Genomic DNA, 15152 nt, shown 5'->3' with positions numbered 1-15152 from the left:
CTGCATTTACATTGCCCATTTAGAATGGATTTGATATCCAAATACCGTGTTGCTGCGTGGATCCACCTTGTTGAGTTTAGTTTGTTTTTTGTCATGTTTATTAGTTCTAAAATCAATGTTAATCAATATTAATTGAGGTAGGAATAAATATGACCTCACTGATGGCCTAGGATTGAAACATACGTCTCAACACGTGGTGTGATTTGTGATTGTGAAAGGTCGTTTGTCTGAGTCCACTTTAAGACGTGATCGTTAAGCTTTCATTAACGTTTATTAACGTCTCTGGTATTGAGCTAAGTCTCATTGTGGTACTGGTGTCAATTTTAAGTCTCCTAAGAGATCTCCGTTAGAGAAGACAGACATTCCATTCCAGAGGAAGCGCCCTGGGGGTTGGAGATGACTTGACCTCTGACCACCCTGAGGAGTGGACATTTGGTGGCAGAAAGACTACGACATTCAGGAAACTTCCAAATTTCCCAATTGTCACTATTGCCAAATAGTTAAAAGTAGCACTTAAATGCCTTTGAGTAAGTATTTGCTGCATTTTTCCATCATGACCGCTTACATCAACGGTCCCCAACCGCCGGTCCGCGGGTCGTTACCGGTCCGTGGATCAATTGGTACCGGGTCACATGGGTCGCACCTGAAATAACGATGTTTTGTAACTGATTTAATTGAACAGTTCATTCATTTGTGCTTTATTTCGCTTGATCTTTTTTTTTTTGGCGCCGCCTCTGGCCGCTGTTGATATTACATTTTGTAATGAGGAAGGACAGTTGGTGAAGCACACGTCGTTCTGTTTCGGTGAAAATTGCCCCACAAGCGTCTATAAGTTGTGTTTTCTTTGTGTGAATGTTCTCCTTTATTAGTTTTTTGATCCAACAATTTGTGATTGTTGCAAATGTTATTTCTTATCATCAGCATGTTATATAGACTTGGCTTCTATGCATGTAGCTTGTTAGCATTTTTGTTTGTGCCAGGTTTTTGCGTTTGCTATATGTTAGCATATACAAAAGTTTGGCATTGAAAAGTACCATTTTGAATCTAATTAACGTTTTATAATGAAATGAATAGCATTTGTAATTCAATTACATGATTGATTTAATCATCATCATCATCATCATCAGTCCATAATAGAAATTTCAAGAATTGACTGATCCTTGCTGATAAAAAGACTGCTCTTTACTACCTACCGCACATAATTCACTCTGAAAATGCATACACACAACTAAAAAAAAAGCTCATATTTCTTAGGCAAAAGATAAACATTTTTATGCCATTTTAAAAGCTTATTGTCAAACAATCACATTCCAAAAACTGTCCAGTACAAATGTGACTTCATACCTTTTTTGAAGGAAGCATTTGTCTGATGAAAATGCCAACGCACAAGCTAAGTGAACCAGGACCAAAATTGTGTGTTAAGCGCTTTGGTCCAGATCACTGCACTTAAAGTGTGAAGAATGCTTTGCTGCATGAAGAAATTCTAATATTAAATCTCCAATATGTACACGAATCATTATTAATATGTATTTGATTAACATTTGCAAATGTTTTACTCGCATCAGTTAAGCATACCAATTTTATTAGTGTTTCATTAAAATGACAGAATTGTTTTACTCATTAGAAAGGTCATCTAAAATGTGTGTGTTTGTGTGTGTGTGCGTGTGTGTGTAATGGCAGAGACCTCAATAAGGTCGCAGCAGCAATCTAACCCTATGACCTGGTGATTGGTAATTTTCCATTCATCAGCAGTATCTGATTTGAAAACAGGTTTTCCCCATCGTGACATAAAACCCTTTGATGAGTTCCAATGGCTTTGGAAAGAGTTGAAATGAGTTGTCAATTAATTCGGCGACACCTCGTCATTGCGTTGGATGTTATGGGATTCCAATGCAGTCAACATAAAACTTCTGATCAGATCGCATTCTAAGATGCTGACTGCTTTTATAGCCACTAGTAAACAAACAAAACTGATCTTCACATTTATTGACATACAGTACATGTATCTCTTAAAACATGCAGTTTATTGTTGTCGAATCTATATTGTTTCTCATTTGCACAATGATGATGCTCAAGTGGCACGAGAGTTTACTCTATTTGAAATTTCTGTATATAGGAAGGAGAAAATAATATGTTGAAGTGTGTTTTTTTTAATAAACAAACCCTAATAAGAGTAAATATTCTATTACTGTGTTTAATTGCTGTAAACTAGTATTGTGAAACATTTTCAAGCCCCGTTAGGGTTACATGGAAAACGGGCTCTGGAGGATCGGATTTGGTGCTTTGGGCATCAGTGACATCTAGTGGTAGAAACATTGTACAGCATGGGGATTCAGAGTCAGTATAAATACATTTAGTATGCAGTATATTGCTTTTTTCATGTTAAAAGGGATAAAATTTCAGGGATACTTAAACCGTTTTTTAGGGACAATGATCATATTTATAGTCACCTAACATTGCTGTAGGGGCTCAACTCAACTCTCTTAATTTAGCACAGCACTTCAAATTTAGTAGATAATCCTGTTTCTGTCATTTTTTTTTTTATTTCAGTATGCCTACACAAATGTTGCTGATTTATTAGGTAGAAAGTAATTCGGGGTGGGAAACGTAATCGAGAGTCCCATTTCTATTTTAATGGACGCCGCCATTCCAGATCATGACATAACCAAGCGTTGTATGAGAGGAGGAGAAGAATAGGAGGGTGGAGCAATGTGGAGACTATAATTGCAGGGTGGATCAGCAATGAATACAGAAGTCAAATAACCTGAAATAACAAAACGCTTTTGATTTGAGGACACAGAGGATATTTTTTTTATTTACCTATTTTTTAAGTAAATATTGATAAATCAACAACCTTGTCAACTAAAAATAGTTATTGTTATTTTCAACTTTGGATACTGTATATTTGACAGAGAATGAAAATTGGGTCACGTTCATTGTTCGTCACTGGATTGATGATTGGATTTACGTCCCTGCAATATCTTTGGGATTTGGATTTGCCCAAAAGTCTTTTACAAGATTCTTGGCAAGAAGACCAACTTGAACACAAAGGTAATAAAAACTATTGACAAAGGTTTAAAAAGTGTACTGCATTTGTCTTTTATTTGGATGGCAGTTTGGGGTGCAGTTCTAGCAAAGTGACTCTGAGTTGTGGTTTTGTGCAAATTTTTGGCTTTTGGGTTTGTTTCTGTCAAATTGGACTTCCACAATGAACATCTAACAACAGTACGTTATTTGCTTGGCTTCCGGCTTGTTTTAAAGTCTCACAGCCAGTAAACAGGTGGAATCGCCTATAATGCTTGGGAACAATGAAACTACATTCCATCGTGGTTATGATGACCAAATTTGGATCTTGTCATCGGGAACCTTAAAGCTTCGTATGAGAGGCGGAATTTTAAATGTATAAATGCGAGGAGGGTTTACATAGAAAATTAAGGACTTGGCACCGGAAAAAAAAAGGAATGGGGAATTATCCCTCATACATAGTTGGTGCACAAACATACTAGCTTGAAAAAAAGCATTTTTTTTTAATTCACTGAAAACAAACCCGAGTTCAATTCCAGCTGGCTTTTCTGTATGGAGTTTGCATGTTCTCCCTGGGCCTGTGTGGGTTCTCACTTGGCACTTTGCTTAGTGTACCTTTGCTAGAAAAAAGCTAGACAAGAAAAACACATTAGCGTCCATTTTGAATGTGATTGACACACACAACTCCATTTTTATTGACTCCTAATGATATACATGTTATATATTTTTAATGTATAATGTCAATGATATGTCTTTTTTTTTTTTGTTTTACATCCAGGTGTCACCTTGAGTTCCACAATAAATTCTTCACAAACAACCCGCATCTTATGTTGGATCATGACAGGGCCGAAGAATATGGAGTCCCGGAGCAGGCATATACGAGAAACATGGGCAAAGCGCTGCAACGTCGTGTTATACATGAGTTCTGTTAAGACGGACTTCCCAACTGTGAAATTGAATGTGAGTGAGGGACGTGAGCACCTGTATTGGAAGACCATCCGTGCCTTTGAGTACATCTACCGACAGCACCTGGACCATGCTGATTGGTTCTTGAAATCAGATGATGACACATATGTGATCGTGGAGAATCTACAGCACATGTTGTCTCAGTTTGATCCCGAGAAGCCTTTGTATCTCGGAAGAAGATTCAGACCTTTCGTCAGTCAAGGCTACATGAGTGGCGGGGCAGGATATGTCCTCAGTAAGGAAGCGCTGAGGAGATTCGTGAAAGGTTTCGCGACAGGAGCCTGCACCCATTTCTCTTCCACAGAGGACATGGCTCTTGGGAAGTGTATGGAGACAATGAAGGTGGAGCCAGTAGATACCAGAGATGTGAAAGCAAGACAAACATTTCATCCTTTCCCTCCAGAGCTACATCTGGTCAAACAATTCCAAAAGAGACCTTGGTATCTGGAATATGAGCACTACCCTCCAGTTCAAGTAAGAACACAGTACTTTAATCCCTTGTTTTTCGCGGTTAAACGCGTCAGCACTCGGTTTGAGAGCTTCATGAACAAGACTGGCCAGGCAATCTGTCAATCAGCTCGCGGGCACTCCTACAAGACACGTGTTCGGCTCCTGTCCTGTCCAGTCCCAGTTATGCAGTCTTGGGAAAGTTAACTTCGTGTATGACGAGTTTATGACGGGCACTCCAGTAATCTACTCTCGCCTGGGGGTTGTATCTACTCCTACCCTCATTGGTCGAGGCTGCGCCGGGAGCCAATCACGTGTCTTGGAGAAGTGCCCATCCCCCTCATGAAACTCCCACATTTTGTTAGGTAGATGCGGAGGAGAAGCAGGAAAGAACAATGCTGCACCGGAGCATTGTAAATTTCTTACCTGAATTTCTTCTGAAAAAAAAATGGAATTTCAAGTGTAAACTCTGATTGTTGTCATGTTTGGTCAAGTACAGGCTTCACTGTAATTAGACTTCCGGGCGTCGCTAATATAACCGCGGGTCTCCATGAGATTACAGCCGAAGGGATGGGAACGGGAAGGGATAACAGTACAGTTACTGTGTAAGGACTCTCATGAGACATGCATGTTTCACCATTTGTTTTGAGTAAAACCCTCGCAAGACATGACTTCTCGTCTTAATTTAACTCTGTATGTTGGGAAATGATAGTAATGCATTTTATATTCCCTTTCCCTAGGGTCCAGGTTGCTGTTCGGATTTTGCTGTGTCCTTTCACTACATTTATGCTGTTCAACTCTATGTTCTGGAGTACCTGACATATTATCTGCGGGCATATGGATACAAACACAGATTTAATCTCAGTGAACATATATATTTTAATGAAACAAGAAAACCACTGTGAAATATGGGATTTTGCAAACTAAACAGTGAACAATTTCAGATATCACCAAAGGTGAATAATCATGAAAGAGGATGGAACAAGGATGTTTGCACAAATGACAAGGAAGATAAGAATCTGTGAGTTAAATAGGAGGAGCTACTTGACATATCAGATAGCGATGATGAATTTTAGGGCTTTTTGACAAATTAATTTTCAGCTGTGTCAAAAAATAAAGCATTGAAACTTCAAATCATTTTATTGTTGCGACATTAGTTACAGCATTTGCATCTACGTGGATGATCAAAACGGTTTCAATAAATCCAAATTTGATGTAGTAAATTCTTTGTTTGGACAGCTTTTGTTTTTTCCCAAGGTGGACGGTCTTACAAACGCATCCACAGCAAAATTGAGAGCAGAAGTTCAAAACAAACATGGGATATGATAAGAAAAAGTCATGCGCAACCATGCAAAACAAATATCACCCTCCCTCTTACTATAATGGCGCAGTTGTCCTGAAGTGTGGCTCTGGAGCCTGCTTTCCAGCTGGTCAGAATGTTTACCAGCAACAGGTGACAGGTGACCTACCACAAGGGCATTGTTAGTCTGTTCAAACGTTATGCTAGGAGTAAGAACTATCCCATGATTTTATCGCTATTTTTTTCCTAGAACATTTTCATGCTTCTATCAAAGATGTGAGAGCCGGCTTTGTTGTTGATTTTCTTTTGGTAACTTTTATAATTTCGCTTCTCCCCTTGCTACCATAAAATTGTCAAAACCTTTGGAAGACCTTTAGCTTCTAGGATTAAAAAAGAAAAAAAAAACACCATAGCAATGGTGCTCATTTGGTCCCCAAATTGCAATTTTCATAACAATCGGGATTGTTATTTACTCCACTTTAAAACATTATGTGCCTCAATTGAAGAATAAAAGCGATCTGCTTCCTTTCAGCTTCTGTTGTACATTGGAGGCACGCCGTGCTGTGACGTCACGACCCAACCAGTTCCGTAAAATGCGGGATGCACAACGGCTCGTTTTGCAAACTATGTGTGACGCACGAAAGCCACACGGCCGCTAATTTAAATGCAACTTTTCAATCCGCTGCTACCGATTGGAGTTTGACCCCATGAAAAGTGTCCTTTCTCAATTGCAGGTCCTCTTCACAGAGAAGTTGTGATAAATATTTCTGCGTGCATAACGTTGATCCTTTTTATTGATGACACCACGATCTCACGCACGCACGTGAATTAAATGCACAAACAAGGAAGAAATGATCAGGAACAGAAAGCAAATGGCGCATAATCAAGACAACACAAAACTGCAGTGTCGTAAACCAAACAAAACAAAATAAAATTCAAAACAATACTGTACTGAATAATGTTACAATTGTGACTGATAATGCTCCCGATATACTGATTAACAACTTGCACACATTTCATGCTTTGCCCAAAACTCTCAATTTAGACAAAAAATGTTTCCCTATCTTGTTAGTCATATATGTACTAAGAAATATAAATTTTTCATTTGGGCAGTTTTTCTCATAATATTTTGGTGTTGTACTTTTATTTTTCTTTTGTTTTATCTTATTTTAGATGATGTACAATAAACACAAGTTAACATTTTTAGACACTGGCAATACACAGCGTGGCATTTGTTCCACCAAAGCCAAATGAGTTTGAGAGGGCCACCCGTCTGCCCACCGTCTTCCATGGCTGTGCCACGCAAGGGACATAATTGAGGTTGAATTCTGGTTCCGTGCGGTCCAGATTGAGGGTCGGTGGCAAGACACCATGGTAGCAAGCCAGAGCAGTAATGGCAGCCTCCAGAGCTCCTGCAGCTCCAAGCAGATGTCCGGTGGCTCCTTTAGTTGAAGACACAGCCAGACTTCCTGCACTTTGGTGAAAAAGCCTCTTGATGGCAGCATTTTCCGCTGCATCGCCCAAAGGCGTGGAGGTGGCGTGAGCGTTCACGTAAGACACGTCTTCTGGTGAGACGCCAGCATCTTTGATGGCAGCCGACATGCATCTGTGAAGTCATGAAGCAATCAGAATTATTATCATTTTTTTGACACTGCAAATTACAGGCCATCAAATGCAAAGCTTTCACACAGACTATCAATTTCAGTGTTGAAATCAGATGGAAAATGTTAAAAAAAAGTCTCTTTTTGTATATATATATATATATATATATATATATATATATATATATATATATATATATATATATATATATATATAAAATCTTCCAAAATAAGGCCCACCAACAACAGTCTTCTGTATGCTTACCTAAATGCCCCATCTCCATCTGGAGCAGGTGTGGTTATATGGTTGGCGTCACCAGAAAGTCCGTATCCCAACACCTCTGCGTAAATTCTGGCTCCGCGCTTTGCTGCGTGCTCCAGTTCCTCCAGCAGGAGCACAGCTGATCCCTCACCCATCACGAAGCCGTCTCTCTCTGGATGAAAAGGTCTTGAAGCTAGTTTAGGTTCGTTGTTCCAGCTGGTGGCAAGAGCTCGTGCCCTTGCAAAGCCTGCTATGGACAGAGGTCCAACACAAGATTCTGTCCCGCCCGTAACCATAGCGATGGCATCTCCATGAGCGATGAACCTTGAAGCATCCCCGATGGCATGTGCGCCGGTGGTGCACGCTGTGGACACAGCATGGTTAGGACCCTTTAAATTGTGTTTGATACTGATATGCCCAGCTGCCATGTTTACGAGAATACGAGGCACAAAGAAAGGGCTAATCTTCTTATAGCCCTTTTTTTGAAAAGCTACATAGGTAGACACTATTTCATCCAGCGACACCATGCCCATGCCAACAGCTACACCAGTGGTGAGTTGTTCTTCTGATGTTTTAGGGTACCACCCTGAGTCTTCCAGTGCAAGCTGAGCAGCTCCAAGTGCCATCACAATGGCCGGCGACATGCTATTTACCTCTCCACGAGATGTAAACATCTCCTCGTTAAATTGACCTTCTGCATTTCCTCTGGGTACTAATGCGGCCACTCTGCAGGGAATAGTTTTGTAATCCTCTGAGCTAAGAGCCACAATACCACTCTGGCCCTTTATAAGATTGTTCCAGGGTAAAGCCGCCCCTATACCGAGAGGACATACTAAACCTATCCCAGTAATCACAACCCTTCTCCGTCTTCCAGTGCTGTGCCACTTGGAAGGCTGCCTTGCAAAAACGGACTTATGTATTTCAAACACGAGCCTTCCACTCTGTCTTAGTTGGAGTTTAGCCCAAAACGATAGTGATATAGACATCACACTGGCGTCTTCGCCGTGCTTTTAGTAAATCCGCACTTGCTCACACAGTAGTAGGGTTTCGAGTTTGTACTTTACCTACTAAATTACGTCTAGCGTCTTCAGTGTCACAATTTTGTCATTTGTTTACATGTGATGTACTTTGACAGATCCACTCGGGGTCCGCGCATACTGATGACGTCATCTTACGGCAACTCCTATAGAACAAACTCCGTTACTTTCGTTTATAATTGAAAATGAGCTATCTATATTGAAACCAGTTTTGTGGAATAATGTGGTAAACAAATGCATATATATATATATATATATATATATATATATATATATATATATATATATATATATATATATATATTGAGGTATATTTACATGTATACATACATATATAAATTATTATACCACTTTTACCACTATTATTATACATTACTATTATTACTATATACACTTATCAATATTCGACTTTGTTTTTTTTCTCTGTCCTCGTTTCTAGCCAAAGTAGTAAAAGTTGTATCCCCTGCTCAGTAACTTCAATTTATTCAATTGATCTGATATTAGTTGGTCAACTGAAGTATAAAAGCTTTGCAAATAACTTGCTGATGGTTCGATAAATGCAAGCATGTATTTTTCTGCAAAATCTTGTTCGTAAAATTGAAAATTGACACAACACATCCCATTCTGTTTGATTGCATTGCATGTGATAAGAAAGCAAAAGTAGTTCTAGTTCTATGCTACAAATGAGAGTGAAAATAAAACCAAAGGAGTTTAACAGTAAAATGCCTTTTAAATTGGCTCATGATGTGAATGACAAGTTGACTCATATTTGCTTGACCCTCACATGGCTCAAACATTTGGGTCGAATCAGAGACTGAAGTATGATGAAGATGAGTTCTCAAAAGACAGAAGACTTACCGGCCTTTCTTTGCGCACAATGAACATCCTTCGGCGATGCCTTCGATTTCTATAGAACCCTGTCCTCCATACTACATTGTTCTTCGTGTCCCCCATCTCATACACCCATGGGAGCCGGGTGACCCTTGTCACCAGGGTGCTTCATATCGCACAGTAGCACAAAAAGAAAGCATGGCTGCTGTCAGACTGCCTGTCAATAGAGTCATAACTCATCTTCTCATTGCCACCCTATTATTCCCTATCCTCTCACCTGTGAATCACACTTACTCAGGACTGCTTGAAGCACCATAGCTCAAGTTCAAATTTCCGGTTTGTGAGAAGTAAAAATCAAGAAAACATTCTCGAGGATCAAATGACTCTCATAGTTTTCTTTTGAAGACCCTCGGGTATCCGCCGCGTTCCCCACCCCCTCCTTTTTTTTTTTTTTCTTAACCAGACCGCTATTATCTAAACTTTCTCCGTGATGACGGAATCTGACAAAAAGGTTTTTGGGAAGGTAACTGGAGATTATTTTGCGGGTGAAATGGAAAATGAGTGTAACAATAATGGCATGAACCACACAAATTTGCAGTGGATTTATTTTCAGCGGTATCAAAAGCGGACATGAGGCGAGTAACTGTCAGAGAGGCCTGGGAAAGCCTCGTAAGGAGACACCTTGGTCCTCGGGTCACCTTTGGGCACATTTTCGGCTGCTTGAAGGTGAGCTTTGTCTGCCTATGATTTGGATAAAAGACATACGCACACTCATACATTGTGATGATGAGCTCATCAGCATTGCTTCATAGATGGCCTTAACAACCACAAACATGTGAAGGTGTCGTTTCATCTTACCGCTGATTTGACAATACCCCTCAGACTATGAGTGTTAAATGTCATTATTAATTTGTTTTTCTTGTCTTCAGTCCTTAAAAAAGGCCTCTTAGAAATCATTTGGACTGAATGTCCCCACCTCCTTGACTATGCAGTAGAAAGTACCTCAGTAAGTCTTTGTAAGCACGAACGATGAGACGGCTTTTATAGCCTGTTCAACCCTTGGCTATATATAAACAGGCTATCTATCTATCTATATATATCTATATGTATATATATATATATATATATATATATATATATATATATATATATATATATATATATATATATATATATATATATATATAAAGAGAGAGAGAGAGAGTTTTCATTTTGTGAGAAAAAAAAAACATTAACTGTTATTCAGTGTTGCAGATTTCGAAGGTGGATGGGAATATGCAGGTATAATATCTGTTGCATGAAATAAAACGCTGCCCTGCAGTGAAATCAAAGCTTTCCTGCAACATTTACCTCTTGGATCAAAGACTTTGTCAACTACAAGTCTCACAATGCATAGCAAGAACTTTGCATTATGGGAGTCCAGGCTAAGCCACTCAATGAAGTCAGTGCAAATGGTATAAGTTGTGCGCTCCATGTTATCTTTCATTCTTGCTTATTTGTACAAGTGGCAGTGACTCCTATTTCTTCAATGAATACAATGCTGCAATTCAACTTGATGACGTTGAATATGATAATTGGCAAGACCAGTGCCTGTATTTCACACTACAATTTGACTGCAACCAGCGCGTCAAAACAAACAGAGACGTGAGTGAGAAGATTTTGCTAATATACATCGACATTGAGTCTTGTGGGCTTTGTCTTTTGTCATGTTTTTAACTGAAATTCAAGAGCATTTAGAAGGATGAGATCATGGTTAGCAACAAGGCTATCAAATGCTCTTTGAGCTTTTCTGTGTGTTGCCACCTAATACCTGTTGAGGAACAAATAGCGCTGTTGTTTTCTGTTCTTGTCTGCAAGGGATAGCGGCTGTATTTCAATAAGTCATCCTCGTGGATAGGAAACCCTGTATCCTTAATGTGCGCTCAAAAAGGCCACCTCAATTTTACCTATTTATTTTTTACAGTTTTCCTGTCATGATTCGTGATGACAATCACATATGTGACACTTCACATGAACCTTTGCAAAGCTACAGTACTGATACTGTAAGTGCAAACATGGCTTAAGATCAGCACTTACTGTATATAATATGGCTGTACTTAAATTCTGACGCAATAAAAACCCAGATGTGATTTAGTGTTTTTTTGTGTTGTCTTAGGTTAGACAAAAATGTCCCAAAAACCTGCTTAATTGAAACATCAGCTGCCACTGAAGGCAGGTGGCAGACGCAGTAATAATGTTTCCTGGCTTGCTTTGTCACTTTCAGTTGTTGCAAAAACAATAAGCAATCACCATCAAATTTCATATGCACAATTCTACTCTTGTGCATGTTTTAAACTGGTGCACCACCTAGTCCGAAAAATGACATTTCTCACAAATATTGATGATACGAAGTAAAACAAGGCACGTATTGTTTATAATTGTATACGTTACAGTTGGTAAAATGTGCATTTCCTCTTCTGTGAAGCCTCCTTTATCCATGTTCTTCAGCCAGCATTTAAGCCAAATAAATGGCAATGACTTCCGTATCCTGGATAAAGAGATGTACCATGCAGTGTCTTTGTCATAATCTAGGCTGAGGATTTTTTCTTATTATTACTATACTATAGCTGCTGTGTAACAGGTGTGTCTGCAAGAGAAAGCTCAACGACTATTAGAAACCACTGACTGCGGAACAAAACTGGCCTTTGTACGATACCATTTTGCTCTCCGGTTTGTTTGAAGAAGAGCAATTTCTGTGGCTTTTTCATGTGGCTTACATTCTGTCTTTGATGCATTGATTCTCAAAAACAAAGTACTTAATCACGAAAACACCCAAAAAGAAGCTTTTGTGAGAAGCAGTGTTGCATTGGGTGACATGCTCCCAATATTGTTCTTTCCACTTTAATTAATGTTTTCATTTGTGGCTTATTGCCGTACAAAGTTGCCACAGTCCTGTACAGACTTGAACACACACTCAAGTAAATCACTACCTTGCATTTGGGGGGCAAAAACTGCAAAGAGATCACAATGCTTTTTTTTTCTTTCTCTCTACAGGTAATACAAACATCCTGTTGCTATCCGGTGCAGGTGATTCTATTCTTTGTGTCCCATCACCCACAGCTTTGAGAGTTCGAAAAATGAGAGGCTACATGAGACAATGGAGTCTCTTAACATGTTGCCGCAGCTGGAAAAAGCCACTCCATTAGCCTGAAGGTGAAGGTATTCACAAAGCAAAGTATGACATCTGGTGAAAAGACCGTTTCGGCAGTAGATATGTCTTGTTAGTTTGTTCCTGATTGGGAGGGGGGTTGGGTCTGCTCAAAACAGCACGGCCGTTTCTTGTTCAGCTCTTTATTTCAGACTAACATTGGTAGATGAAAGGGAGTATAGATGTCGTACATGTATAAAAATAAATTACATATGATTGGCTCAAAAAAACATACAAACATTTCAGTGCAGTCACACCAATGCTGTGAACTGAAATCATAACAGTTGATTTATTGTGTTTCTAAAACATCTGCAATGTTCAAATGGGAAAAGCTGCACTTTAGGGGGAAAAAAATCAATGTGTGTGTGTTCCCACTAATTATATTTATTTGTTTATTTATTCGTTTTGTTTAGTGTGCATAATTTCGTGCATAAAAGGCGTTCCATGAAACATGAAATTTGAAAAACTGAAGCCAGATTTGCTTGCATTATTTTTGCATTCTCATTTATGCCTTCATGATTTATGTTTGCGCCAGTGTTGTGAAGTTGTCGTGGTGAATGCTTGAACGACCACAAGTCAAAGTGTTCAGTAAGTTAATAACTCGGAATAAAATGGATGAACTGCCTTTCATGATAATTCATGATTCCTTTGTTCATTTTAAGTGAAGGCTAAAGCCATGAACTTTTATGTATAAAAATGCTAATAGTGTTTACTGTAATATAGATTAATAGAGGAAAAACATGAAAAAGGAAATATAATAATATATTTAAAATATCAATCACAGTACTGATGAGGGAAAAAATGTGATTATCTTTCAAAATCATTCAGCCATACACAATGAATCAAAAATGCATCACCAATCTGCTTTTCCTGCATGAACCAGCAAGAAGCCTACTAATGAACAAACATATGGCCGACTCGCATTTTCATCACTTTTTAGTGACACCTACATTATTCGGTGATACTGTATTTCTGTATAAATATTGTTATATTGTTCCGCTAAAACAATAATTGACATAATTTGTATGAAAAGTACAGTTATCTTATTTAATTAATCTAGTACATACATACGGGTTCTTTACAATCTAAATACACAGAAAAATTACTCTAGACTAGACGGTATGTCACTGATGGGAATGCACACTTATAGAAGCATTACGGCTAAACCTGCACCATTTAATTCCACTTGTTTATGAAAGGCGGAAACGTTGGTGGCTTTTGGGTGATTTTGGAGCTGCGTTTGTTGTCTGATTTAGTCCTCAGGGAGTTGATCCTTCCTGTGTTTTCTCTTCTGTTTGCCACCGTGGACGGAAGCGTCCTTGTGTCGTGAGTCATTCTGCTGTCTGGAGTACCGTTTGCACTTGCAGGAGGTCACCACCGTTATCTTGTAGGTCCTGGTGCTGCCATCCTGGCACTGGAGCCAGATTCGCTGGGTCCGGGTTCGGTCGATAACGCAGCGCCACTCCTGGGCTTCTCTACGGCTCCAGTACCTTCCGGCGTAACCCCCGCCGATCCAGTTGGGCAGCAGGTGAGCCGGCAAACACTCGCCAGCGCAAACCAGCTCTTTGATGGGGTTGATGCTGGTGCACTGGCCATCTGAAATGTACTTGGTAGATCTCAGTTCTCTGCAGCCCACCTGGCTCTGGTCTGGTCCTGGGGAAACGTAAAATTAATTTGTTGAAATAGATTGAATAACAAGTTTATTATTATTGTTCAAATTTTATGTGCTGTAGAATTTGACTTGATCAAAGTGAAAAGTATTCGTAGTGCGGCAACCCACATGTGAACATAAGAAGCACTTGTTGGGTAATTTTACACAATTGCAAAACAGACAATGATAGAAGGCCAAATTATGGTAGATCTAAAAAGTCTACACACCCCAGTTCAAATGTCTGGTTTTTGTATAATATCCTGGTCAAATTTTCAGTTAAGTCAATTTACAGGTGCTTAAAAAGAAAAGAAAGATCTGTGTTTTCTTGCCTGATTCATAACCCTGCAAAAGTAATATTAATCAGTATGCAGTGTTTTGACTAGTTAAGATACACCTTTATTATTTGATATAAACTATAGCTGCAATTGTAAACATAGCTATGCGACTGTGTCCATCAAAAAAAATAAAATTCATAGTACACATACACTGGATACATATGAATATATTGTATATATCCACTCCATTGTATTTGATTACTTTGGTGCACCTCAGTAGTATTGAGAGAATGTGAATTTGGATAATACACACTGTAAAACAGAAACATTTGTCAGTATGAAAGCGCATAACTCACCATTCTTAATTGAATCAGACTGCCGTCGACCATCATTCCGTGCTTGGTTTGTATCTTCATTAGGTGGCTCATCCTGGGTGATGTGAGTCGGGTGTCCGCTAAGTGACTCTGTGGCGTCGTTGGAGAAAGCATTGCAACTCCCGCTTAGTAATAACAGAAGTCCAAGTAGGTGGACAGTGCGAGTCAAGTGGTTCATGACTGCAGCTGGTTGATGT

The 15152-nt window shown here is 39.2% G+C and overlaps 3 protein-coding genes and 1 long non-coding RNA gene across 5 annotated transcripts; 2 read left to right on the top strand and 2 right to left on the bottom strand.

Moving 5' to 3' along the window:
* The first annotated feature begins 2782 nt into the window (after positions 1-2782).
* c1galt1a (core 1 synthase, glycoprotein-N-acetylgalactosamine 3-beta-galactosyltransferase 1a) lies at positions 2783-5581 on the top strand. Its single transcript, XM_088405682.1, has 3 exons — positions 2783-3051; positions 3803-4464; positions 5178-5581. Exons 1-3 carry the CDS (start codon positions 2916-2918, stop codon positions 5340-5342), a joined length of 963 nt encoding a protein of 320 aa, XP_088261808.1. The 5' UTR covers positions 2783-2915; the 3' UTR covers positions 5343-5581.
* Positions 5559-8754, bottom strand: oxsm (3-oxoacyl-ACP synthase, mitochondrial). The gene is made up of 2 exons (XM_088405680.1): positions 7604-8754; positions 5559-7343 (listed from the first exon to the last, which is right to left on the bottom strand). Exons 1-2 carry the CDS (start codon positions 8584-8586, stop codon positions 6941-6943), a joined length of 1386 nt encoding a protein of 461 aa, XP_088261806.1. The 5' UTR covers positions 8587-8754; the 3' UTR covers positions 5559-6940.
* Positions 8755-9991: 1237 nt separating this feature from the next.
* Positions 9992-15107, top strand: LOC148406204 (uncharacterized). Of its 2 annotated transcripts, none has more exons than XR_015864008.1 (4): positions 9992-10194; positions 12568-12660; positions 14047-14183; positions 15001-15107. It is a non-coding gene; the product is annotated as an uncharacterized LOC148406204 (long non-coding RNA). The 2 variants fall into 2 exon arrangements; XR_015864007.1 differs by lacking the exon at positions 9992-10194 and adding an exon at positions 10942-11112 and having other exon boundaries at positions 12502-12660.
* On the bottom strand, positions 13371-15142 carry LOC148406203 (sclerostin domain-containing protein 1-like). Its single transcript, XM_088405116.1, has 2 exons — positions 14938-15142; positions 13371-14308 (listed from the first exon to the last, which is right to left on the bottom strand). The coding sequence occupies exons 1-2, from the start codon at positions 15131-15133 to the stop codon at positions 13908-13910; spliced, it is 597 nt and encodes a 198-aa protein (XP_088261242.1). The 5' UTR covers positions 15134-15142; the 3' UTR covers positions 13371-13907.
* Positions 15143-15152: the final 10 nt, after the last annotated feature.

This window comes from Hippichthys cyanospilos, chromosome 21 (genome assembly GCF_059441005.1).
Source record: "Hippichthys cyanospilos isolate Australia breed blue-spotted pipefish chromosome 21, RoL_Hcya_1.0, whole genome shotgun sequence".
Taxonomy (NCBI): domain Eukaryota; kingdom Metazoa; phylum Chordata; class Actinopteri; order Syngnathiformes; family Syngnathidae; genus Hippichthys; species Hippichthys cyanospilos.
This window is presented reverse-complemented; position numbering and strand designations above follow the sequence as displayed.

Excerpts from the sequence above, each read along its gene's own strand:
- LOC148406203 (XM_088405116.1), bottom strand. The coding sequence starts at position 15,133 with ATGAACCACTTGACTCGCACTGTCCACCTACTTGGACTTCTGTTATTA. Across the intron at positions 14,309-14,937 it reads GTCTGATTCAATTAAGAATG|GACCAGACCAGAGCCAGGTG; the intron begins GTGAGTTATGCG and ends ACGTTTCCCCAG.
- c1galt1a (XM_088405682.1), top strand. The coding sequence starts at position 2,916 with ATGAAAATTGGGTCACGTTCATTGTTCGTCACTGGATTGATGATTGGA. Across the intron at positions 3,052-3,802 it reads AGACCAACTTGAACACAAAG|GTGTCACCTTGAGTTCCACA; the intron begins GTAATAAAAACT and ends TTTTACATCCAG. Across the intron at positions 4,465-5,177 it reads AGCACTACCCTCCAGTTCAA|GGTCCAGGTTGCTGTTCGGA; the intron begins GTAAGAACACAG and ends CCCTTTCCCTAG.
- oxsm (XM_088405680.1), bottom strand. The coding sequence starts at position 8,586 with ATGTCTATATCACTATCGTTTTGGGCTAAACTCCAACTAAGACAGAGT. Across the intron at positions 7,344-7,603 it reads GATGGAGATGGGGCATTTAG|ATGCATGTCGGCTGCCATCA; the intron begins GTAAGCATACAG and ends ATGACTTCACAG.